The 26054-nt window shown below is 50.4% G+C and overlaps 1 protein-coding gene across 5 annotated transcripts in view; it reads right to left on the bottom strand.

Annotated features, from left to right (window-relative positions):
* CA12 (carbonic anhydrase 12) overlaps positions 1-25579 on the bottom strand; it is a 55794-nt gene extending 30215 nt beyond the window's left edge. For 4 of the 5 annotated variants that reach the window (XM_082737281.1, XM_082737282.1, XM_082737283.1 and 1 more), the window contains exons 1-2: positions 25364-25568; positions 20196-20216 (exon numbers count right to left, since the gene is read on the bottom strand). In XM_082737281.1, the coding sequence (XP_082593407.1) occupies positions 20196-20216; positions 25364-25448 (106 nt within the window). In that variant the 5' untranslated portion in view covers positions 25449-25568. Of the gene's footprint in view, positions 1-20195; positions 20217-25363 lie in introns of all 5 variants that reach the window. The other variant, XM_082737280.1, reaches the window with a different exon arrangement.
* Between the last annotated feature and the right edge of the window lie 475 nt (positions 25580-26054).

The raw sequence follows: 26054 nt of genomic DNA, 5'->3' as shown, positions 1-26054 counted from the left end.
GGTGGCTCAGAGGGTTAAGCCTCTGCCTTCAGCTCAGGTCATGATCCCAGGGTCCTGAGATCGAGCCCTGCATTGGGCTCTCTGCTTGGCGGGGAGCCTGCTTCCCTTCCTCTCTCTCTGCCTGCCTCTCTGCCTACTTGTGATCATCTCTCTCTCTGTGTCAAATAAATAAATAAAGTCTTAAAAAAAAGTTTAATATATACTTTATAGCTCCTGCAGTTTACTTCCGAAGTTGATTAAAAGACACAGCTTCTCATAGAAGTCCAGGGGATTCAGCCTATCAGTAGAATCGAGTTCCCGCAGAGTCCACCTGGCTGGGTTCTGTCCCCACTGCACAAGGCCACATTCTGCCAATTCTGCCTGTTTTCCTGCCGGTCAAGTGGAGAGGCATGGCCATAAAGACCAGGATCCTGTCCAGGAGGAAAGGAGGCTAGCAGGGGTGTGGGTTAATGATTGATGGAAGAGGTCTTTTGATTTTATTATAAACAAGTGGAGGCCAAGGAATCAAACTGACATTTTCCTTTGTTAATGTTGCAAATGAGTCAGAGACAATGCAGTGAGTCAGGGGCTAGAGAGTCAGGGTTACTTGTTATTTACAAAGCTTAAAGGGAGATTGCTAAAGGCCATTCTGCTTTCTTGGATTTTATGCTACAGGTTAATACAAAAGGGAAAGTTTTCTTCTTCTTCTTCTTCTTCTTTTTTTTTTTTAAGATTTTATTTGACAGAGAGAGAGGGAATACAAGCAGGAGAGTGGTAGAGGGAGAAGCAGGCTCCCCGCTGAGCTGGGAGCCCAATGTGGGGCTTGATCCCAGGACCCTGGGATCATGACCTGAGCTGAAGGCAGTCGCCTAACAAACTAAGCCACCCAGGCACCCCATAAGGGGAAGTTTTCTAAAGATGCTTTCATATTTACTCTATGTGAGACTCTCCACTTTGTTATTTCAGTTCGTGTTTGGGCCAGCTTGAGAGGAGGGGCTGACATTGGGGTGAAGCAGGGTTTGGGGATCATTTCTGGTTTAGCCATTTCGGGCGAGGGGTGGGATTGTGAGGAAGAGGTGAGCTGTAAGACTGGCCACCAGCTCAGTTCTCTGTTAGCCCTCAGAAGCCCTTTCCCCTCCCCAGTAATCTGGAGGCACTCCCCTCCCCAGTAATGCTAGGGTTGTGAGGGAGAGGAGAGGTCCAAGGGCAGATACCTCTCCCTGCCCATCTCACCCCCTAAAGCAGGACAAACTGTCCCTCTCCTCTGTGTATTTCTCTTTTCCTAACAACACCTACACTGTGTTGTTAATACTCTGTATCTTCCTACCCCAGGAGACCAGTGGTTCCCAAAGCGTAGTCCCTGGGCAAGCATTATCATCATCATCATCACCACCACCATCCTGGTCACCTAAGAGCTCATTAGCAATGCAGATTCTTGGCCCCAACCCACACCTGAATCAGGCACTCCTCGGGCACCCAGTGGCTGTCATCAAGCCCCCAGGTGATGCTGCTCCTCCTGGAGCCTGAGAATACTGCACTTGGCTTTCAGCTTGCCTCTCTCACTCTTGGGTCCCTGACTCCTACCCCAGAGCCTGGCAAAGTCTAGTGTCCCACAAATGGTTCTTGAGCAACAGCTGCAACTAACCAGTAAGTTAAACAAGTTGCTACATTGGGAATAGCCTCAGCCCAGTGATGAAATCTGGGCAGGCTCCAGTTACTGGTCAATGCTCAACCCACGATCTTCCCTTCGGTCTTCCTTGACTCATTCACAAATGAATCGTGGTGTAAAACTGTAAAGTCCACAGTCAAGCCAGATGTCCTGTTCCACCCTCTTTAAAAAGAATATTAAAAATATTCTTCTCCATGTTCAAGCATCTCTGAATAGAAAAGCCTGCAGACATCATCTTTTTAATGTACTATTAGATGTGTAATTCTGGAAACATGTGTTTGAGGTAATTATTCAATGTTATTAGGAACATAACTTCCTTTTCTCAAACTGTTTTTATGGCTCAGTTCATTTTAAAAATTTTTTTAGTATGGTAAAATATACACAAAGTTTACATTTTAACAATTTCTTAGTGAATTCGTGCCATTAAGTACATTCACACTGCTCTGCAACCATCACCACTATCCGTTTCCAGATCTGTTTCCATCACCCCAAGTGTACGTCACCAGTGGGAATGTGAAATGATGCGGCCAATGTGGAAAACAGCGTGGTAGCTCCTTAAAAAGTTAGAATTACCATACGATCAGCAATTCTATTCCTAGGTAGATACTCAAAAAGAACTGAAATCAGGAACTCAAGCACATACGTGGACATCAGTATTCACAGCAGCATTATTCCCAGTTGCCAAAGGGTGGAAATACCCCAAGTCCACATTCATCAGCACATGAACAGATAAACAAAATGTACAGACATATAATGGGATACAATTTTTCCCTAAAAAGACTTCTCTCATTTTAATGTACAATTTCTTTTCCTAGAACCCCACCTAGTAGATGTTTAAGGAGAGCTGAGGTAGGTCTCCATATTTACACACCTATCACAGAACCAAAATTACAGTAGATGCTCAGTAAACCCTCACTAGTTGAGGAAAGCTCTCCTTAATTTCTTCTTGAGTCCAACCTCAGAGCAGTTGTCAAACGTGAGTGAGCATCAGAATCTCCTGGAGGGCTTGTTAAACAGACTGCCGAGCCCTGCTCCCACAGCTTCTGATTGGGCAGGTTTGGGGTGGAGCCCCAGACTCTGCATTTTTACCAAGTTCCCAGGTGATGCTGCTGGTCTGGGGACCACACTTTGAAAACTGCTGGTGTAGAGTGGTATTTTTTTTTAAATTTTATTTATTTATTTGACAGACAGAGATTACAAGTAGGCAGAGAGGCAGTCAGAGAGAGGAGGAAGCAGGCTCCCTGCTGAGCAGAGAGGGCCCGATGTGGGGCTCAATCCCAGGACCCTGGGATCATGACCTGAGCCGAAGGCAGAGACTTTAACCCACTGAGCCACCCAGGCGCCCCTAGAATGGTATTTCTTAACTCTGGACCTACTCTAGCATCTCTGAGGGCTTTAAAGTTTGCCTCCGGCCCAGCCCCTGAGATCTGGTTTAATTGGTCTTGGGTGGGGTCAACACACAGGAAGCCTTAAAAAGCTGTCCAGGTGATTCTAACCTGAAGCCACAGAAGAGAAGAGCTGATGAAAAGCCCTCCTCAGATCAAAGGCCTTGACGTCAGAGCCAGAGCTTTTACCCTCCCTCGCCAAGGTAAGATTGCTTTTTACATTTTTAATTAATCGATATTTTCTTGTGGTAAAATATATATAATATAAATCTACCACCAGTGACATTTGGTGTGTTCACAGAGGTGGGTAACCATCACCACTCTTTAGCTCCAAAACGTTTTCACCACCCCACAGGGAAAACCCAACCTCAGTCCCCATGCCCCTCCTCCCCTCAACCCCTGGTAACCACTCATCTACTTTCTGTCTTCTCCATGGATTCGCCTGCTCTGTACATTTCATGTCAGCGGAATCAATATGCAGCTTTTGTGTCTGGCATCTTTCACATAGTACAGTGTTTTCATGGTTCATCCGTACTTCCTTCCTTTTTATAGCTGAATCTTATCCCCTTGTATGGACATAGCACCATTCGTTTATCCATTTGTATCATTGCTTCTTACTATAGTTTAAATATTTGACTCTGGTTAAATTGCCCTGTTAGTCTGTAAAATAGTTGTTGACTAGAATCAAGCAGCAGTGTTTCACCTGTGTGCGTTTTAGAAGAGCCTGTGACTACGGGGCACCTGGTAGGCTCAGGTGGTTAGGCGTCTGCCATCAGCTCAGGCCATGATCCCAGGATCCTGGATCAGGACTCACATCGGGCTCCCTGCTCAGCGAGGAGCCTGCTTCTCCCTCTGCCCCTCCATCACATGTGTGTGAGTGCACACACGCTCTCTCGCTCGCTCTCTCTCTCTCAAATAAATAAAATCTTAAAAAAAAAAAAAAAAAAGGTCCATGACTAGAGCCAGCGTGAAGGCAAGATGAAGAAGTCTCAGCCTGGTTTCCTGGAAACATGGGTCTAGGGGTCAACGAGGCTATTATTTGTAACAGGCTCCCAAATGAGAAGGGGAACCCTCACGTCATAATGCTAATAGAGGCGTATTCCATACAAGGTGGTGTGGCAATGTTTTCTGGCAGTAGAAGGAAGTTGGTGGGAGAGCAAATGATGTGGGCAGAAGCTGCCTCTGTGCCTGGCTCTTTCCCTGGCAAGAAGAGGTCTGGAAATGTCTCAAGTGCTTTGAATCATTGATATAGCCTTCTCCTCTAGCTGACAGAGGAGGGTTGCTCGTCTTTGTTAAAAGTGTGAGGCTGGGGGGCACCTGGGTGGCACAGTTGGTTAAGCAGCTGCCTTCGGCTCAGGTCATGATCCCAGCGTCCTGGGATCGAGTCCCACATGGGGCTCCTTGCTCGGCAGGGAGCCTGCTTCTCTCTCTCTCTCTCTGTCTCTGCCTACCACTCTGTCTGCCTATGCTCGCTCTCTCTCCGTCTCTCTCTCTCTCTGACAAATAAAAAAAATAAATAAAATCTTTAAAAAAAAAAAAAAAAGTGTGAGGCTGGGGGGCGCCTGGGTGGCTCAGTGGGTTAGGCCTTTGCCTTCAGCTCAGGTCATGGTCCCAGGGTCCTGGGATCGAGCCCCGCATCGGGCCCTCTGCTCAGCAGGGAGCCTGCTTCCCCCTCTCTCTCTGCCTGCCTCTCCGCCTACTTGTGATCTCTGTCTGTTAAATAAATTTAAAAAAAAAAAGGGTGAGGCTGGGGGTAACCCACCATGACTGCATTCGGGGCTAGACAGTAGGTCAGGGACAATGCTGGATATCTAAGCTGAATGTGATCCCCACAAGGAATTTAGCTGTGGACTTCTGATGTCTGTTAATAGAACCAGTACCTCCCCTTTCGCTTTTACTGTGATCTCTCGCCTCTGTTTTGCAACCAAGCATCTTCCAAGAATTGCCTAAGCTGCTGGCTTGTGCCTCTTTACTTCCCATTCAGACTCACTGCTCTGTGACTCTGACTTGAGGCCCACGCCTCACTGAATTCAAACAGATTCTTCAGTTCTTGTTTTTCTTGCAGCCCTTGGCCCCAGTGTCCACCACCACCCCGTTTCTGAAACCTTTCCTCTCCCACTACCTGTAGCTCCCTGTCCCCTAATGTCAGCCTTCCCGTGGTTCCGTCTACCTCTGCCGTACCCAGTTTCCTCCTGAGCTCCAGAACTGCTGCCTTCTAGATGCCCCTACTGGATGCCCTTGGCTTCCTGAAACCAGACATGGCTGCAGAGGGAGGCAGATAGACAAACGATTAAAAAAGAACAACCAAACTTGCCATCTTTTCCTTTCTGACCATCCTTCTTCCAAAACTTCTCTCGCTTTCTTCGAGTTTCTCTGTCTCAACGGATGTACCACACCAAAACCTAGAATCGAATCTTCTCCTTTGATCCCATTGCTGGGCACAGGGAAATAATGATTTTAGTTTTATGTGTCTTTTTGAAAAGCTTATTCTGAAAATTTTTTAACGTACAGAAAAAGTTAGAAGAAAAGCACAATCAATTCCCATATACTCTTCACCTAAAACACTAGCTGTTAACATTTTGTCACACCTGCTTTATTACTCTCTCAATATATACATCTATACGTACATTATTATTGTCATTACAGTTCTTCCTCAGCCTGTGATGGGATAATGTCCCAATAAACCTATTGTAAATTGCAAATACCATGTAATTTGAAAATGCATCTAACTTTCTGAACATCACAGGTTAGCCTTGCCTACCTTAAGCATGCTTTATACTAGCCTACAACTGGGCAAAATTATCTAACACAAAGCCTGTTGAATATCGCATGTAAACTGTTGAGTACTGTGCTGAAATTGAAAAACAGAGTGGTTGTCTGGATAAAGAATGGTTATAAGTATGTCAGTTGTTTATCTCGTGTTGGGGTGGCTCATGGGAGCTGGGGTTACTGCCTCTACCCAGAGAGGATCACACCAGGTATCACTAGCTAAGGAAAAGACCCAAACTCACAATTCCATGTCTAGTGTCTACTGAATGTGTGTCACTTTCACACCATCCTAAAACCGAAAAATTTTAGGTTGAACCATCATTAAGTCAGGGCTCTCTTTTGAGAAAAAGTGTTAGACATCATGCTCTCTGGTACTTAAATACTTAGATGGCTGTCTCCTGAGAACAAGAACACTTTCTTACATAATCACAGTACAATTCTCCAAGTCAGGAAATTTAGTGATTAATACGATACTGGTATATAGTATTCAATCAATCAAATCAAACCAATCAAATTCAATCAGTATTCAAATTTTGTACATCCAGGCTCAAAGGATCTTCCCACAGATTATGTATGATTTATAAAAGGGAAACATGATAACAATGAAATGGAGAAAGCTACCAGGCATTATCTTAACTACATGATCAAAATGATCACCAACAATGCCATCAAGTGCCTCCTGATGAAATGCACAAGCAGGGACACATTACTTCTGTGATGTTCATGCCAAAATGTACAACCTGAATCTCATGAGAAACTCCTGGACAAACCCAAACTGAGGGACCTATGAGGAGCTTCAGGAACGTCACAGCATGAGAGGTCTAAAGAGATTCCAAAAAGCATGGAATGAGTTATCTGGATTGACTTCCGCATCAGAAAAAGTACTGTCAAGGGTCACATCAAGATTCTTTCAGACTTGGCGTTGCTGTGTCCCCACTGGCACAGCCTTTATTCAGACCCACAGCTCATATCTGTGCCCCTCACGGGCCCTGTTTCTTTGGGCTTACCCCACAGCCCTCCCCTCTCCACGCTAATGCACACCACATTCGCACTTTACTTTGCTGAAAGGTCTTCAGTCGCTCCTCAAGGCTTTAAGAGTTATCCCAAGATCTGCAGTGCAGCCCGCTGTGATCTCACGTCCTCCAACCTTGGCTTTCCCCACTGCCACCTGTCAAAAATCTGAGGTCCGTGGGCAGGGAGTGGAGGGGGGCGGAGAGCTAAAATTTCACCCAAGCTAACAAGTTATGCTGCCACAGCTTCATTGCAAAGACACAAGACTCCTGAGTTGGAGAGAAAGGACAGTTTATTACTCACAGCAGTAGCGGAGCAACATTTGCGCCTGTTTGCCAAGCCCGGTTCCACGGGGCGCCACGGCGAGGGCTGGGTGACACCTGCACATGCCAACTGCTCAGCATCATGGCCATGCAACTCCCCGTTTAGGAAATCCCAATCTTCTAGAGCGGCAATCGGCAAGCCCACCCAACTTTACTCCCAAGGGAGACCTTGTCTTTATCTTACTGGGCAGCAAACAAATCTGCTCTCTGCCCTGCAGGGAGATACCCCCTCTAGCCTATAAAATGATCTGCTACGTAAACATCCTTGAAATGATAGTCTGGAACCAAAGCCATCAGATGCACCTCTTCCCACAGACTTGCTGAAACACCAGAGACCCAGCAGTAAGAGTCTCCCATCACCACTCCTCCAACACTAGGCAGCCGACACCTGATTGTGTCTCTGTGCCATGTGCTCTCACTCCCTCTTCAGACCTCTGTGGTCCACCATGGAAAGCCCTGCTCTGCCCTAATTGCATCTGCCCATCCATAGTAACGTTCCCACAGACTCCTTGCCTAGCTCCTTTGTCTTTCAAGAATCCGCTCCTCAGGCAGGCCTGACAGCCACTCTCTCCCCCAAACAGAGGCCTTTCGTGCTCCCTTGGTGTCCACAGCACCAGTGCCTTGGTGTACCAGCACTTAATTTGCCCCACTGTAATTGCTGGCTCACACGGCTGCTGGGCCCTTGGCTGTCAACCCGTTGAAGGCCAGGGCTGTGTCATGCTTATCTCTAATCCCAGGACCAGCCCACCAAGAATAATAAGTTCAGGGCAGGTGGAAAGAATAAGTGAATTGGTGAATAAACCCTTCTTTTCAAGCCACCAGCGCTTTCTTCCTGTCACTTGAGGTCGAGGCAGATGTACAAACCGATGAAGCTGAAAAACTGGCCTGGATGAGGGGTAGGGCAGGTATGGGGTTCATAAGCAACTTCCAGATTCTGGGGGAGGAAGCAGAAATGGGTTCACGGGGAGGCCCTCCCCATGTTGCCGGGTGGAGCACTTTGACCCGCCTTCTCCACTACACGGACGTGAGGCAGGGCCCCACCCAGGGTCTCCCTGAAACCGTAGCCCCAGCCAAGACCATCCAAACAGGGTGCTTCAGGCTGGGATGCTGAGTGTTCTATTTAGTGATCCAGGGATACAAACTGGATGCATCTTTCACAGGTCTGCGTCCATGCCCAGGACACTGTTTTTCTAAATATGTATTTAGGTGTCTTAGACAGGAATGTTGTTGTCCCACTTGTGATGGTATTTCAGACTTCAAGTCCGTATTCTCAACATTGTCATCTGGCCATGTCTAGAGAGATTCTGGAGCCCTGGCTGGCAGGTGCTACTGGCACCTACGGGGTAGAAGCCAGAGATGAGGCTGTATATCCTGTCATGTGCAGGACAGCCCCCCACAACACAGAATTATCCTGCCCAGAATGTTCGTAGCGCGAAGGCTGAGGCGGCCTGGACTGGACGGACTATTGGGACTGCCTCATTTGGGCATAAGCAAGAAGGGCCAGACCATACAGCGTGGAGATTTTTCTTGAAGGGACTGGGTGCTCTCACTGTGAATCATCCTGGGCCAGAAAGAGGAATAGAGGCCTGGAGACAGGGAAGAGGGAGCACACGAGGACTCTGGGCCAGGAGAGCAAGACTGGTGCCTACGTGATGGTGGGGGACCCATGGGCAAAGGAATGATCGTTGCCCTCAGGGAGTACTGTGCACAGACACATCTGTTGAAGATTTTTCTTTTAGACTGACTATCATCCCAGGGTCCGAACTGAATTTTTTTGCTCAATTCCAAGGCTTAATGAGTTTTTTTGTTTTTTTAAAGCTGCCATGTAAGGAGCACTCACTAGGTGCCAGGCGTCATTCTGTATCAGAGGTCGGCTGCCATGTTCTGGCAAAAGGCAAGATGGCCAGTATTTTATGATTTCTGAGCTGTACGGTTTCTGTCACTACTTGCCAGCCTTGCCTCATGTCGCCACAGCCTCGCAGGAACTGTGTGAATGGTGAGTATGGCTGCGTGCCCAGAAAATTTTATCTACAAAAACAGGCGGTAGGGGGTGCCTGCTTGGCTCAGTGGATGGCTAAGTGTCTACCTTCGGCTCAGGTCATGATCCCAGGGTCCTGGGATCAGGTCGCACATCTGCTCAGTGGGGAGCCTACTTCTCCCTCTCCCCTGCTAGTGCGCTCTCTCTCTTTCTCTGTCAAATAAATAAATAGAGGAGATGACAGAGGCACAGAGGTCGGATGATATATGCCCAAAGTCACAGTGCCAGTAAGCAGCAAGGATGGCCTCCGACCCCAGTCCTTCACACTTGCCACTGTGGCGGCTCCCAAAGTGCCATAGCGGGCACGGAGCCCGGGCAGTGACAGCAGTTACAGGCTGGTGAGTGGTGACCCACAGGTACGCCCTGGGTGTCTGTCCAGAGCCAGAGGGGAAGAACAGTGATGGAGGCATCTGTGACCTTGTCAGTATTCCCTGGGGACTCTGGAAATAATGAAGTAAAGGGATCTGATAAAAGACTCGAACTTTGTACAGTCACCCACAGGGGAACCTGAACTAAAGCGAAGGGTGACTGGCCTCAAAACCTGGACCCGATGTTGACTCAGTTCACTTCCCAGCTTTCACAAGGAGGAAGTGCTTTCCGATAGCTGACCTATTGCCCTCTTGCTGTTTTGCAAAGCTACTCCCCCAGTTTTCCTTTTTTAGTGAGAAAACTGGCTTTTGCATGGGTCTCTCTCACCTGAAATCCTTCTGCAGGCTACTTCCCATCTCCTCTCCCAAGAGGCACAAAGTACAACAGGAAGGTCATGGGCTCAGGAGCCATCCAGCCAAGGTGCCCATCACAGCTCAGCCACCTACAAGCCGTGCGACCTCAGGCACATCTCCCAGTCGCCCTGAGCTTTGCTCACAGAAGGAAAGCGGCGGCCCCCACCTCCCCCGTTCCCATGGTGAGGAATGCACGCTGTCCAGAAGTGATAGGCTCCCAAGACATGCTGGGCCCCACGTCCTTCTGAGCTAAATTGTCTCAATGCTTCATTTCTCTCTTGAGGGCTGTTTGCCAACCATTTAGAGCAAGTACTCCCCTTCACCTCACCGGAAAACAGATCCAGGGTTCCCTGTGGTCTCCCTGTACTTGGAATGAGATATGCATGGTGATGCAGCATTGCTTTCTACCTGCTTTCATCTCGGAAACCCTATCACTCCAGATCAAGTGTTACCCTCTCCCTGGTGCCTTCCCTGACTCCCAGAGTCAAAAATAAACAGAGAGATAAACCGTTCTTCCACATTCACTCAACAAATGTTTCCTGAGCACCTTCCCTGGGCTGGGGTCTGTGCATCTGCCTGAGCAGCCCCTGGGCAGCTACATCCTTTTTCTGGATGACTCTCCCTGAAGCTGGGAAGGGCTCCTTGCTCACCCCCCTGTACCCAGCAGAGGCCCTGGAACACTGCCCTGCTTGCAGCGGGCTTATGCTCACAACAAAACAAAACAAAAAGGAAAACCGCCATTGTCCAGTGGTAACTGGACAAGTTGATCCTCACTGGGAAGCAAGCCCCTGGCTATTAATGGAAGAAGTATCTGTGTTTCATACAGCGGTTATGTGCAAGAAGAATGTTAGGCTCCTACAGCGGAGTTTTCTCCAAGGTGTAACAAGTTTGCTGACCAGGCAGCTTTGCACACTCAGTGTGATTTGTACGCTCAGTCTCACTCAGGGATGGAAATTTCCCAACATCATCCTTACTGGCGGCAGCATCACCAAAAGGTTTGCCAACAGCCGGGGAGACTCTTGGGGAGCTGCCAGGAGGAAGGACTGAGGAGTCCCTTGGAGGTTTCACCCGAGGAGTACCTCTTGGAGCAGGGGGATAGAAACGCCCATGCCATAAGTCAGAAGCCAGCTGAGAGGCGAAGCCCAGTTCACAGGCTAGGGGATGGCCGTCGGCGTGTGTGCGAATGTAGACGTATCCCAGGATGCAGCCATGCACATGACTACGGACGCAGGCATGCGTGTGTGCGAGTGTGTGTCTGTGTGTGAGTGACACACATGCCCTCCTTCCCTCAGCACCCAGAGCGGCAGAGCACAGCAGCCTGGCATTCAACATCCCTTCAGTCTTTGCAGGCTGCCCTCGTCCCGCAGCGGCCACACTCGCCCAGGGATGCTCCTTCTGCCCCCGCCGCCCAGCCCACTCGCTCTGACCCCCTTGTCTGACCGGCTCCACGGTGGTTCCTTCCAACTCCCATCCCGACTCCCACCACCACATTTCTGTAGCTGCCCATCCTCTTCCAAAGAATCTGAGAAGGAAATAGATCCAGGGTTACCTCTAGAGGAACCCCAACCAGAGTAACATCCATGTGTTGCCAACAGTAACAAGGGCTGGAATCTATTAATTTTTTTCTCCCTAGCAACCACACTGGTCTTTGATCTACATTTCCCATGAGAGTGGCACAAGGAACCGTATCCAATGTTTATTATCTGTGTCAAAAGGTATTAAGTCTATTGTGTTTTCTTAACCACTAAGCCTTTTGTCCCAATGAGGGGAAGAAAAACAAGTTAATTTGGCCTAATTTGTTCTTGGCAAATTCGATTATTTACTTTAAAAAAAAAAAAAAACCCTCGCCTTTCCTTAATGGCATTTACACAGTGTCATGATGTGTAGTGTAGGGCGCACAACACCTGCTATGAAATAAGCATCTGCCGAACGACCAGGAAAGCACGTGCGATGGGACTCCGGAGACCCAGGCTCTGGTCCTGGCTCGGCGCCTCATCCTCTGTTTGGGCCACTGCGGAACCCTGAGTTTCCCTTGCCTCATTCATAAATAGGGCTGGGATTTGGCTGTGTCAGTTTCGGCCCCCTCCAACCCTACCCCCCATCCCGGGGTCACACCTAGGCAATTACGGCAGTCTGGATGCCAGTTGGAACAGACAGACACTCATCCACAAGCAGGCTGCATTGCGTCTACATTTCTATGAGGTGTCAACATTTCCAGCTGAATTACCAACAGGTCAAGACCCCCACTGCCCCTCCCTTGGTTCAGCACCCCCAAGCCCCTCTCCCACATCCTTCTGAACTCCCTCTGTCTAGCGTTTCACACTCCTTTCACTCTCCACCCTGCAGCCAACGTCCTCCTTCTAAAACGCTTATTTGATCCCCTCAGGTTTCGACTTAGAACATTCCAGCAGTCCCCAGCTGCCTCCAGAATGAGGCCCCCACCTCCTCAGCCGGCTCAGGAGCTCCTCTCGCTCTGGCCCCAGCCTGTTGCCCCAGCCCCTCATGTCGAGTTCCTTGGTCGTTCCCAGAACATACCAGCCTAGGTGGTCACGGAACAATTTGTCCCTCAGCCCCCAGTGCCCTTCCACGTCCTGCCCGTCTCCTGGCGAGCTTTCATCTGTCCTCCAGGTCTCAGCTTAGATATCCCCTCCTCTAGGAAGCTTTCTCTAGTGTTTCCCCAAACACAAGGTGGGGTCTCTTCCGTACCGCTTCTTTCTGTACTGGAAGGCCCTATCCAATTCATGGTGTCCTCCCAGATTCCCAGTCCCAGCATGACAGATGCCAGCCTCAGGCACCCTTTCTTCAGCATCTAGTCCAGTCCCCGGCCCTCAGGATTCATCAGTATGGTAGCATGAGTGTGAGCCCATTACCTTGGGCTAACTGAAAACTTTGATGGGCTTCTGTGTCTGTCTTTGAATAATAACAAATGGGGACAATTAACTATTTCACTAACATATCAATTTGTTATAGAAAATCTTTGAAACAACAGTATCCACAGAGGGCTGTGGAAAAAAAGAGTGGTAGAAAAAGAAGAGTATTACTCTTCTAAGGTCCCTTCTAGCTAAAAATTCCCCAAATCTATCTGTTATAACAATTTGGCTCAGGAGCAGGAACAATAATCTAGAACCTGGAAGGGTAATAGGAGAAAGGTTCTTTAGATCTCTGGGTCATAGGACAATAGACAGTAAATCAATTTGCCCTAGGGTTCCTGGTGGCCAAAACTAAAAGGCAAACACAGTCATTTGCATGACTGCCTCAGACTTGCTACGGAGTATCTTTGTTCTACAACCTTCAGTCACCTTTCCTCCCTTCCCCACTCCACTTGCAGGTTTCCCTTCTTCTAAGGGACCTTAGAGGAGTGATACTTTTCATCTTTTTACCACCAGGGAGCGGCTGCTGTATCACTGGCCAATGTCAGCGCTGCCTGCTTTAGGTAAATCTCACTTTCATCATAACTAAGGAGGCCTTCCGGAGCCAGCTGTCCCAGAAGGTGGGGGGACTGCATGAACCCGTTGCCCTGACTGCCCAGGTGTCCTTCCAAGATCCAGACGGGTCTCATCCAGTTTGCCCAGAAGTCACACGCTGATCTGGTCACAAGTTAATGATTGCAACACCGTTTAAAACGTTAAGAGGAGCTTAACAAACTGTGCAGGGCTAGACCAGCTCTGAGTCAACCTTTACAGACAGAAGGAAGTGCTGTCCTTGTATTTGTTCCTTCCTGGTTGGCATAAAATCCGGTGCTTGTCAGGGATTTAGGGAGCTTGCCTGGTCCTTAAAGAAGAACTTTTATTGAAACACACACATACACATATACAGAGCACCCAAATTACTTTGTTTATATACTTGTAATATTATTGAACACTACCAAAAAGTGTACATGAATTGAAAATTGGAAAAAGTTACAGTTGAAAATCAAATATGGTTCCCCATCATTGCTATGTGCTGTGTTGGACACTGTACATACTGGCCGTTAGTCTTCGACCTCTTTGCTCTTACTGTTTTCACTATTTAATTGTGGAAATTAATCATTTCAGCTCCTTTCCTTGTGTTCTTGGCCTGTGACAGAGGGCTTCTCAGCGAGCATTCGTGGATCAACTACCCTATTTCATTGCTTCCAGACACCACTGATGATCTACCCCTATTTGAGATACTAAAATATAGGGAAAAAATGTGTATCTGAGAATCAATGAATTATCGTCTTTGTCCATGGCCACCCGGTGTGGCCCCCGGAAGTCTGGCTGTGCTTCTGGGCTCCATAGTGATACCTGCACCCTTCACCCCTATGGTGGCCACTGCACAGGAGGACAGCAGCAGAGCAGAAAAGAGGGCCCTCCCTCCCTCCCCAGGAAATTGCTGGAACAATCTCTGATCCATTCTCTTCTTCATGGAAAACCAGACTTTCCAGTCCCTGCCTGGAGCCTCCTTCACACATCTGCTTTGAAGTCAAGCCTTTTTGGCTTAAATCTTCCTTTGGAGCTAGTTTACCCCAGAGCTCATCTCTCTATGTGCTGAGGATGGGTTGCCAAGGGCTTTCACCAGCTCCTGGAGGGCTGTGCTCTGCCCTCACCTGGATGCCCGGGGGGGGGGGGCACGAAGCAGAAGGGGCAAGTCTAAGCAAAGCCAGAGGCTGACAGGACCCGCTCCTTGCTCTGGTCAGCCCACTCTCACCCTGCAGTCCTAAGGCTTTACTCTGCCTCTGGTGGGTGAGGGCTCCTGCCTGGGGCTGGGCTTACTTAGCTCCAAATCCTAACAGTCCAACCTCTGATTTCTTCCCAGGTTCAGGGCCTCTATCCTGGCTCCATTAAGGATAAGCCGTGAGGCTCCCCGGGGACTGGACTGAGAGGCTGAGGATGTCTCAGGGACTGGTCCCTAGAGGCCAGAAAGCACCAGGGAGATGAGGTCTGACTTCACCGTGGCCTGAAGGACATGGCTAGAAAGAACATCCTGGCCTGTAAGGAGTCTGTATTTTTTGCTTAATCCCTTTCTTACAAAGGAAATGTCCTATTTGTTCAGTAACCCCCTTGCTATTAAAAACTCAGGCAATTCAGTAAAGCATGAAGAAGCCAGCCCTTTCGAACACAGCTCACATTTGTCTGGGGCTACAGAGCTTACGAGGCATTTTCTCACATATTAGCTACTATAATCCCCCCACCCCCATCCCACCCCCATGTGGCGGGGGGCAGAGGGGTGGAAAACGGTGATTAGCTGTATTACGTGCTTGCTCTGTGCCAAGCACCACCAGCTTCTTTCCCCACATTGTCTTACTTAATCCTCCCTACAGCGGGCCGGTGCTTCTCAGGCTTGGACTGGGGCATCAGAAGCCCCTGGTGGGCTTGTGCAAAGAGACTGCAGGGGCGCCCAGCCCCAGCTTTTTGTTTGTGGTAGATCTGGGATGGGCCCAAGAATGCGCATTTCTAACAAAATCAAACAAGGTGCCTTTGCGACTGCTCAAGGGCAGGAGTGAAGGGGTTGGGCTTTTCTCCCCAGCATCCCCCCAACCTGTTTCACTTCTAGTTCTTCCAGTTCGTTCGGGAAGGGCATCCCAGTCCCCGGGGACACTGAGGCTGCTGAGCCAAACTTCCATTTGGTAGGTGAAAACCCTGAAGTTCAGAGGGGAGTTAAGTTACGTTCCAACAGGTTAAGTTACTTTCCTAAGGCCATTCAGCCAGAAAGCAGCCTCGCAGATATTCATGGAGGTCTGCCTGGTTCTGGGCTCTGTGCACTCTCCAGTTCTGCCTCCCCTTACTCCCCTGCCTCTATACCTACCTCTAGGAACCAATCCTAGCTTCTCTGTTGTTTGAGCCTGCTGGGAAGGCCAGATGCGAACACTGAAATGCAGGCCAAGATGCCCCCAGAACACACAAACCTCAATTCTGCAGCTCGGAAGAGATGAGAAATAATTCTGAGTTGGTGGACCAACCATACCACACCACACCACACCACACCACACCACACCACATCCTAACAGAGCCTGGATGTCCCAACTTCAATTAGCAGTGACTGGAACTACAGCACAGATCACAAAAATGATAGTGGGTTGGATTGCTAGCCTTAGGGGAAATCCCCCAACACACAAGGATAGGGATTCAGCTCCCTGGTATGAAAAACACGTTCTGGCCTTTCTCGCCTCTGTCCTCAGAGCTCTCTGTGCCTCTTCACATTCATCCTCAGGACGGCAGCTGGACTGGGGGAGAGCTCACGGGAGTGTTTGCCGTTGGCTGACCATCTCTACCTTGGGTAAAGCCGAGACCTGTTCTTTTTTTTTTTTTTTTTTTTTTAATTTGACAGAGATCACAGGTAGGCAGAGAAGCAGGCAGAGAGAGAGGGAGGAGGAAGCAGGCTTCCCACTCAGCAGAGAGCCCGATGTAGGGCTCGATCCCAGGACCCTGGGATCATGACCTCACCCGAAGGCAGAAGCTTTAACCCACTGAGCCACCCAGGCGACCCCAAGAACTATTCTTAATGAAATCAGCCTTTTAGTTGCACGTGCCCCCTCACTGCTGTCTCAAGTTCACCCTTGAGCTCCAAGTCTGCCTTCTGAACTGCATTTGGGTGTGAGGCCACGCGGCACCTTTATCCCGACTACAGAATAGAAAGTTGAGAGATTTCCCCCCCCACCACCACCAGCCTCCCTCCACGTTTCACATCTAGTTCTTAGGGTTTGGGAAGGATGTCACGTGCCAGGGAAAGTTTGTGGCAACCTAATATTCCAGCAGATTTGGGACAGAACGTGGGTGGAGGCAGGAGCCTGGAGAACCAGAGGGGTTTGGCTCCATGAGGGATCCCTTCCTGATTCTCAAAGGAAATCCTTTAAGACCGGGAATCTCTGGTCTGGGATGAAGGAGAGAGAGCAGCACGAGGAACGCAGCGGCAGTGCCTGGGTCCTGCGGAGTCCTGCCGGAGCCCAGGACCTTGCCACCACAGCAGAGAAGCTGGGCAGGAGGGCCTGTGAGGGGCTGCAGCCCACTGTCTGGCATCCCCAGGCCAAGCCACCATCATTCCTGAGTTCCCTGCGTGGGGATGGAGAGGCTGGCCCCGAGGGGTACCTACCCTGCAGGTAGGGCCCTGGACTCCAGGAGAGGCGGACGTCTCCAGGAGGAGGGCCTGGCTTCCCTGTTCCCCATCCATCCTCTCTCCTTCGAAGGCTTATCTTATTCCTCCCAGATCTCTAGAGACAGTGACATCTGCTTCTGAGCGAGCTCACATCTGGGGAGCCCCAACGCAACGTCTGGTGTGCTCAGGATTGGAGCACGGGGCCCACTCTCTGCTCACATGACGTGCTCTTAGGTCCTTAATGCCAACACAGTCATTCTTTTTGGTTGCTCTGTTGTTTTGTACACACTAGGGTTTTTTGTTTTTTGTTTTTTTTTTTTTTTGGTTTTTGTGGGGAAGGGCCAAAAAACCTTCCAGTGTAAGGATGACTCTCCCTGCCAGCTGGAATTTGTTAACTCTTTTATTGACTACAACAGACATACCCAACAGTGTGTCATCAGTGAACAGTGAACAGCTTGATGACTTCTCACCACCTGAACACAGCCCCCACACCAAGGAACAAAACATAGCCCGCACCCACCTTGTACCTCCTTCCCGTCACCCCCACCGCAGGAGGGCACCTGCGACCTTGACTTCTAACAGCAGAGATTTCACTTCGGCAAGCTGGAGTTGATCATTTGCTCACAGGGCAACCTGACTTGTCACTGCCCCCCGGTTCAGGGTGGAGGAGCTGCTGGGGCCCAGCAGGACTGATTTGGGACTGGTTCCCGGTGGGGATGGCCTGCTCAGCAATTCTAAACCCAGGACACAGTTACCTGCTGCTTCAGCCACCCCAGAGAGGTGCACAGGGGCAGGGTGGGCCCCAGCTTGACCACCAGAAGGTCCTCCTGTCTCCAGGCAGGCCATCCAGGAAGTCAGCCTGGTGACTTTGTGGAGGGAAAACAGGAGTACGGTTCTCTTTCCATGTGCTTCTGGAAGTCCTACCCTGTGTTCCAAGCCATGGGAGGCCTCTGGATCAGGATGACTCAGCAGCATCTACGTGCAAAGTAGCTGAGGTCTGCACCCTGGGAAAGCCAGCACATGACATCTGGCTCTACTTGCCAGTGCCGCCCTCAGGGCTTGGAACCCGTTTCCCCCCCAACACCTATGCCAGGCCCTCTGTTTCCCTGTATGACTCTGAGCACTGGTGCCAGCTGCCAGCCTGGACCTGTCTGCCTCCGCCTCCCTGGCCTCCCTGCATCTGTCCTCCTTCACCCAGCCCCCCCGAGGGCTGACCCCACATCATGTGCATTCAGTGCACTCAACAAAAGCCAGATTTTCTCTGCACTCAGCCTATGCATGTCCCACACCATTAGACTCTGCCCTCTGCTTCCTCAGCACGGCTCCAGTGGTGCAGGGGATGTGGGAGGGAGGGCCGGCCAGAGTGAGCGGTCAGAAAGCAATGCTTCTGCGCTGCTCCTGTCACCCCCCAACATGGTCCAGACTCTGCTGAGTCTTCCTGAGTCAAGTATTTGTCCTGCCTCTCCTTCCATCTGCCTGCCATCCCCAAGCTGGATGGGAAGACATCAAATAGGAACTGTGCAAAGGCCAGAGCTCTTCCTGTCCCCCATCCTTCCCACTCCATTCCTCTCTGCCACGTGACTCTCCCTAAAACACAGATGACTCCCTGCGCTGCCCCTTCATCTCTGGGACAAAATGGGAAGGGTCCAGCCTGCCCCTGCCCATGTCTTCTCCTGTTCGACCCAACGTCTCTTTCTGACCTTAGAGTTAATCGCTTCCCTAGAACATTTTCTGTGGATGTTGCGCCACATCCCCCAAATACCATCTTGTTTCTTGCCTCAGCTCATGGGATCCATCATCATCTTGGCCATCAGCACTTCCTTCCTACCCCCACTGAACCCTCTCCATCCTCCAAGGTCCAGAGGAAAGCCCTCCCCCTCCAGGAAGCCCTCCTTGGGCATCCAGCCCGAGCACTCTCTTTCCTCGGAACCAGCAGAGCACTGAACCTTTATACCCTACCTGCCATTTTCAGCTTTGAACTGGGAGCTGCAAGTTCTTCCACTACAGAGCACAGCCCTTCTCATCACCCACCCACGTAGCGGCATTTCTTGCACAAGTAAGTACGTAAGGGATATTAGTAACGATGGAGCCATGCAACACCGGAGCCGAGGAGACCTTGGCCTGTAGGTGGTTGGTGAATTAGCGCAGTGAATTTTCTGTGCCTCCCGGGCTAATAAACAGCCAAAGCCTAGCTTTTGAAAATCTAAGTCAGACCTTTCTGTGGATTCTGCTTCTGCTGGGATCAACTCCTCTGCTGGTCATCCCTCCTCCTGTGTCAAGGAGGCCAGTTCCAGCCTCCTCTTTCTGGAACAGTCTGTCTTGCCCAGTGCTCCTGACTGCCCCTCACAAGACATGAATGTCCTTGCACTTGTCCGTGCACCCAGGGCACCACCTCCCATTCCCACACCAGTTGATGACCAGGTTCCCAGTTCATTTCACACACCAGCTGAACTGATTGCAATCTGCTTATTTTGCTGGTCTGCCCGAGATGTCAAATGTCGTTCTTGACCCAATCCCCCCAAACCCCACTGCATACGTGATGTCCCAGTAAGGATGGGCCCGCACCACCTCGGAACTCCACGTACTGACGAACATGGCAGCAAGACGTTAATTCTAGACACGCGGACAGCTGAAATTCTGGGGCCTGAGCCAAACTTCCAGAAAGGAGCCCTTTATTCTTTGTTTATTGTAGAATAAATGTCATATGGAGGAGAAGATCTCTGTCCCACCCAACGCCCCTGCAATCTGGAGTAACCTAGGCACAGTCACCTGGGAGGTTTGGTAGAAATCCTTGCAGGACTCTGGAAAGCCGAATGCTAGGATTCACAGTTTGAATGCACAGGGCAGGCTCCTGTGCTTGGAGAAAGAACCACACACAGCCTGTGCAAACAGTTCTTTAAAGAAGCCTTCTTATTCTCTTCATGATATCAGAGTCACTATTCTCGACCTCCGCGATAACCTCCGCAGATCACAGCATTTTGGGCTTTTTCATTAAATACAACGGTCTCCTCCAAAAAGTATCTAAGGGGACGCCTGGCTGGCGCAGTTGGTGAAGGGTGCAACTCTCGATTTCGACTCAGGTCATGATCTCAGGGTCATGAGATCGAACCCCATGTCAGGCACGTGCTCTATGCAGAGTCTGCTTGAGATTCTCTTTCTCTCTGCCCCTCCCCCGCCCCGCTCGGGCTCTCTAAAGTAAATCACTCTTTAAAAAAAAAAAAAAAAGTATTTAAGATCTCTACTTACCAAAATAGCTCCACTTGGATCCTGCAAAGAACAAAACAAAATAAAGTAAGTACCACAGAGCTTGAGCCAGCGAGAGAAAATGCTATAGATTGGATTTTGAAATGGGTGCGGCTGGAAAGGAGGCGGATGCCCAGATGGCAGACTTTGTCAGAGTCTGCATCAGATCAGCCACTTCCCAGAGCCACTGCACACCAGAGGGGGGCACGGGGCAGTGACTGGGAGCCGGGACTCGCGAGTGAAGGAGGGGGCTTCTTGATTAGAAGCCTTTCAGATCCTAGAGAAGCCAAATTTTATCTTCTGAATATGTGTTTAAAAAAAAAAAAATTCACAAGTTGCAAAACCCAAAAACTCCCAAAGGGAGTAAAAGCTCTTCCTCCCACTCAATCTCCCTGCTTCCAGAAGAGAGAGCCAGTTTTATGAGCTGCTGGGAGCATTTTCACAGTGTGACTACTCACACGTACGTAATCACATTTTTTCTGCCCATTTCTGCACACAGATGTCAGCATACTGGAAACACTGTTAAGCCTCTTGCTTTCTTCCACCAAACACACACACCCTGGAGAGCCATTCACATCAGTCCGTAAGGAGGAGAAAACTTTCCTCCAAATGAAAAGTTTTTCTTTGAGGAAGCTGCCACCCTCCCCCGAGTTAGAATTCCAGGGGTGGAGAGAATGCGTAGGAGAGGCTCTGCCAGGAATATCACGGAAGTCACCTACCACCTCCCACTGCACACCCTTCACGCACACAAGTCCCCCGTTCCTACATCCAAACATACTTAGGAAAAAAAAAATGTTGCAGGTTGTATGCTTGGTACCCTGCCTGAAACCTCCCTCTTCACCTCACAGAGACCCTGAGACTCAGGGTGTCTCAGAGGACACACCCAGTGAGAGGGACTCTTCAAATTCCGAATGCCTCTCCTGGCTTCTCATGGCACCACGATGCCTGGACCACAGGGTACAGTCAGAAGTGGAAGGTTCTCACCTCCCCTTTCTCTCCTGGGAACTGATTTGCAGTAGACCTAACTGACCAGCAACCTTCAACCTTAACCACAACTGAGCATTTCCTATTCGAGTCAATGGTGATTTTTAAAAGCGAAAAGAGGATTTTGCTGCTTTCGCAAAGCTAGTTTAATCTCATGGTTTTCTGTAGTTCTGGTTCCTTTCTTTGCCTCCGTGCTTTTAATTAATTTTGTTTTTAATTTTCAAAATGGTAATTTTGAAAATGGTAATAGCCAGTTACACTTGGACATGGTTTAAAGCATCAGATGGTTCTACAAGGCTTTTTAATAAAGCCTTGTAGAACCCCTGGAACCCCTGGAACCCCTCGCTAGTTTCCTGGTCCCTAGGGCACCTTGAAGCCTTTTTCAATTTGGACAGTATCTCCAGATCCCAATAAAACAGGCCTGTATGGTTCTTCCCTGATTTGTGTAGGTTGAGGTATTACTGACCTCCTCCCCAGAAGAGAAGCAGCGAGGTCCCCAAGGGGCCACCTGCAGCCATCACCTTGCTTTATCCATAAGCAAATGAAAGTCCCCTGCCATGCAGTGGAAGACCAGTGTCTGCTAAGAAGTGTCTCTGCACATTTGCCAGGCCCTCCAGTAAACTCGGGAACTCTCTGAGTCTCCTTCTCCATCTTTCGGGTAGTGCAAGGAGTGAGGAGGCTGGTGTTCAAACACCTTTGAATATCTGGTGAGTACTTCCAGACCTCTTTCTCACAAAAATGCCCATAGGCTTGGACACACAAAATTTCATGTATGATTAATTTCAAGAGGTCCATAGAACCCCCTAAAACCTGCTATGCACCCCAGGAGAGTTAAGAGTCCCAAGATGAACCGGAATTAGCAATTAGATGAAGACAGGCAGAACCAAACCCCCCAGGGAATGAACTGCCAGCCCGTTGGCTGAAACGACCCTGAAAAGGAACAAGGAAGGCATTGCCTTGGAACCAAGCTCCAACCTCTTTTCTGAATCTCTCCAGGCATTTTTGTCTGAAAATGTTCTGGATTTCAGAACTAGTTCTGGAATTCAGAGCTAGAAGAATCCAGGCCATTGCCACTTAGCTGGGCAGAGCACTTGGAAGCTCAGCACACAAACATTCACAAGTAATCCGGGAGTCCGTCCTCACGGCCACCAAAAACACGACTGCTGCCTCCCAGCCGTCCGGCCTGGGCCAGGAGTTTAACGGCACCTGCCCCCGAATCAAATCATCGCCTTTACTATTCCACCTCTTCCGAGCTCTCCCTACCAAAGCTTGCTACGCCATCTCCCCTGTCAGTCTTGGCTCATCCTCAGGTGTGGCATCCAGGTGATACTGCAGGAAGCTCGGGGACCGGGCCACAGAGTGGACATCGGGGACTGAGACCTCCAGTGGTGACACAGGACCGGGGACGCATTCTTTAAAAGTTGCAGCATCCGGTGTAAACTTTCCTGTCTTCCTCTCTCTGAGCAAGCCCACCTGGTCCTCAGGCCTTGGTGCTTTGGGTATAAATGACAGTGTCTGGAAGGACTCGGGAGCGGGAGGCTGGAGAGAAGCAGCTCTGTCCAAGGAAGGCGGGGGGGGGGGTCCATCAGATGAAGGTCAGGACCCAGCCTGGTCTCTCTTCAGCTCAGAACTGACCAGAGGAAGACTCCCTAAGGGATATGCATATGCACGCGTGTTTGTTTTATTTGGAAATAGCATCTCACGGTTCCCACCTCCTGTTTAGGGCAGGAGTCCTGGCCACACGCAGGAGGCAGGCCAGGCCAAGGCCCATGCAGCTACACCTTGGAGGCTTCCTGAAGGCACAGGTTTTGCCAGGAGGGACATTTTGTCTCTTCTGTGTGGGAGACCTGGGAGGCCCAGCATGATGCCTGTTAGAACCTGCAGGCCTACTCTGTACCGGGCAGGGAGAAGGTCTGAGTGCTCACCTAGGAAGTGGGACAGACAAGGATCCAGGCCAGGGGTTCAGGGCCCTGCCTGCTTCCTGCTCTGGATGCTAGAACCTTCTCTGAGGAACCGTCACGGGGGCAGCCAGAAACTGCCCAGCTCTCCAACCAGGTTCAGGCAGAGCAGGCTCCACAGAAATCACTGAAATGTTTCCCACAGCAACTAAGCATTCCAGGGTTTTCTCCAGAAGACATGTGACCTCACCTTCTTTTGCTCCCTTCTCCCCACTCCAGTCATTTTTTTCACACATTCCCCGGTGCCAAATGTTGGGAGTTTAAATGCTCAGGGAGGGCAGACTACACTTTGGCCTCATTACCTAGCTTAACCCCCTCCACTCCCCACTTTGGGTTAATACTGACACGCTACATCTCGGTGACCTTTGCTTTGACCTTGTCCCCTGAGGCAGTTAAGCAGCCAAGAAAACTCCAGGAGGAATAACAGAATAAAAACAGTGTTCTTAGAACCTGGGGGTAGGCAGGCTGGCTACTCAGTGTGGGGTGAAAGTGGCTTTTTGCCTGCAAGGTCCCCCATCCCAACTTGGAGAATGGGGAGAGTGGGAAGGCAAAGGAGGGGCGGGAATGAGAAAGGGCAGGAGCAAGGGCAGGGGCTAGGGAGAGAGGGAGGAGAGGGAGGGAATGACAAGGCAGGGGAAGAGAGGGAAGGGGGGAGGAGCTGCCCCATAGTGAAGGCAGTAACAGGCCTTCTGGAAAGAGCCAATGAACGGCTGTTTCTCGCCTGTCTCTGAACACCTTGTAACTACAAGAGAGATTTCTAGCAGAACTTCAGCTTCCTGTGCAGCTTTCTCAAAAGAGGAATATATGTCAAAGTCTACAGTTTTAAAAATTAATTTCCACTTTCATATAACCATTTTCTCCCACCAAAAAAAAAATTTTTTTTTTTTTTTTTTTAAATAGGCTCCATGCCCAGCATGGAGGCCAGCATGGAGCTGAGCATAAGGTTTGAACTCATGATCCTGAAATCAAGACCTGAGCTGAGATCAAGAGTCTGGTGCTTAACAAACTGAGCCACTCAGGTGTCCCCCAACCCTCTCTTTCTTCCGGACCAGACAAGGGAAATAATATCAACCAAATCTTGCCAGCCAGTGGATTTAAGTTGAATTAAGAGTAATGCCAACACTGCAACAGGCCAGCTCCCCGCCTCCCTCCCACCCAGCCTCATTGACACAGTGACCTCCAGCAGAGAAAGAGGGAGGCTCTGAGTTTTCATGCTACAGAGCAGGATCAATTTCCCACACCACATGTCTGGAAAGGGCAGATCCATTTCCAGCCATCACAGTCACTTTCAGCTCTCCTACAAATGTTTCAGCCTAACCTCAGCCCAGGACCTCCACTCAGGAATGGTAGAACCTACAAATGTCCTCACAACTTGAAACAAACTCCATCAAGGGCAGGAGCTACCATTAGTTACCCGGGAAGTTTCCACAAAAGTTACTACCTACTCCCAGAAAAGTGCTCCCCCAGCAGTTGGAGAGGCAGGCAAAAGCTTGGCATCCTCTTATTGCTCCTAAGGATTAACTAACCTTAACCTTGGCCACGCACCCAAACTCACTGCCATGACCGGAGCCTCCAGTTCAGGTCCCCACACCTCCTCCTGCCAACCCGTTGGGCACCCTCAGCCTGTCAGGGTTAAGAGCTCTAATTACACTCAGAAGTGAGGTGTGTATGCTCTTCTGAGTGCACACACACTCACGGTCAAGATAGTAGAGCCCTTCTGGAGAAAAACAATGATTAAGAATGGGATGCATCATCCCCTTGACTTGTAGGTAAAAATGGTAAAGAAAAGCATCCACCACTGTGGGAAGGTGCTGCAGCTGGGGCCCTGCAAAGCCTTGGGGCTAAATCAGGCGGCTCCGACGCCACATTCACTCCTCGACCACCTGCACATGGATCGTGGATGGGGCACATTTTAAATCTTGGTTCCTTTTCTCTTCCTCTTTAGGAAGCTCCCCACCACCCCTCCAGACCTGGGGAGAGCTCCAAGAATGCACGAGCATGCTTTCATCCCAAAACAACGAGCTTCCGCCCACTGCAACAGGTCGTGCCCGCCTAAGGAAAACGAATTTTCCAAAAACGCCTTTTCCAATTTGTCCAAAAATACGCCCCTGGAGAGTACGCTTCCCCGAAATGATTCTGCTTTTGCATTAGTGAGCCCCGCAGGCAGTCCTCCAGCCAGGTATGGCTGCGCGCGCTCGGGACCGAGGGAGGAGGAGGCGGACACTTTACCGTGGAGCGGGGCCGGGGCTGCCGGCTGTTCCAGTAAGCAGAGGAGCAGGAGGACGGCGGCGGCGGCGTGCAGGCTGCGGGACATCGCGCGTGGTGGGGCAGGGCAGGGCAGGGGCCGGGCCGGGCCGGGGTCAGGGCCAGCGCACAGCCGGGGTTCCCGCTGCGTCTGTTCCCGCGCTGGGGACCTTGTGCGCAGCCCCGCAGTGCGAGCGCGTCTGCTCTGTGGGCGCCAGGCGCCGCGCGGGCCGCTTTTATAGAGCTACTCAGCCCTAAACACATGATGTCACCGTGTGCGGGGGGTGGGAGGGGTGGGTGGAGAACGCCCTGCCCGCAGCAGGTCCCGAGCCCCGGTTGCGAGGTGAGTTGTAGCCTGACTTCAGCCGCGCTCCGCGGGACCGCGCTCACCTGGGAACCCGGGTCTCTCCGTGGGAGCGGCGGGCAGGGCTGGGGGAGCCGCCTATCCTCCCCGCCCCACCCCAGGAAGAGTGCGTCCTGGCTCCCGGGGTCGCTGCCTTGGTATGTCGCAGCCCTTACTGACAAGCCCCCTAAATATAATGCCACGTGGAAAAGAACCTCCTTCAGATCCCCCACCTCAGTCGTGTGCCAGGCCCACGTTAGGGACTGGATAGGAGAGCAGAGAGGGTGCGTTCCAGCTCAAACTCTGCAGATGGTACAGTGCAGCCTGATAAGG

Source organism: Mustela nivalis (genome assembly GCF_964662115.1).
Source record: "Mustela nivalis genome assembly, chromosome: 6".
In the NCBI taxonomy this organism is placed as follows: Eukaryota; Metazoa; Chordata; class Mammalia; order Carnivora; family Mustelidae; genus Mustela; species Mustela nivalis.
Note: the sequence above shows the minus strand (reverse complement) of the source record. Positions and strands in the feature narration are given on the sequence as shown.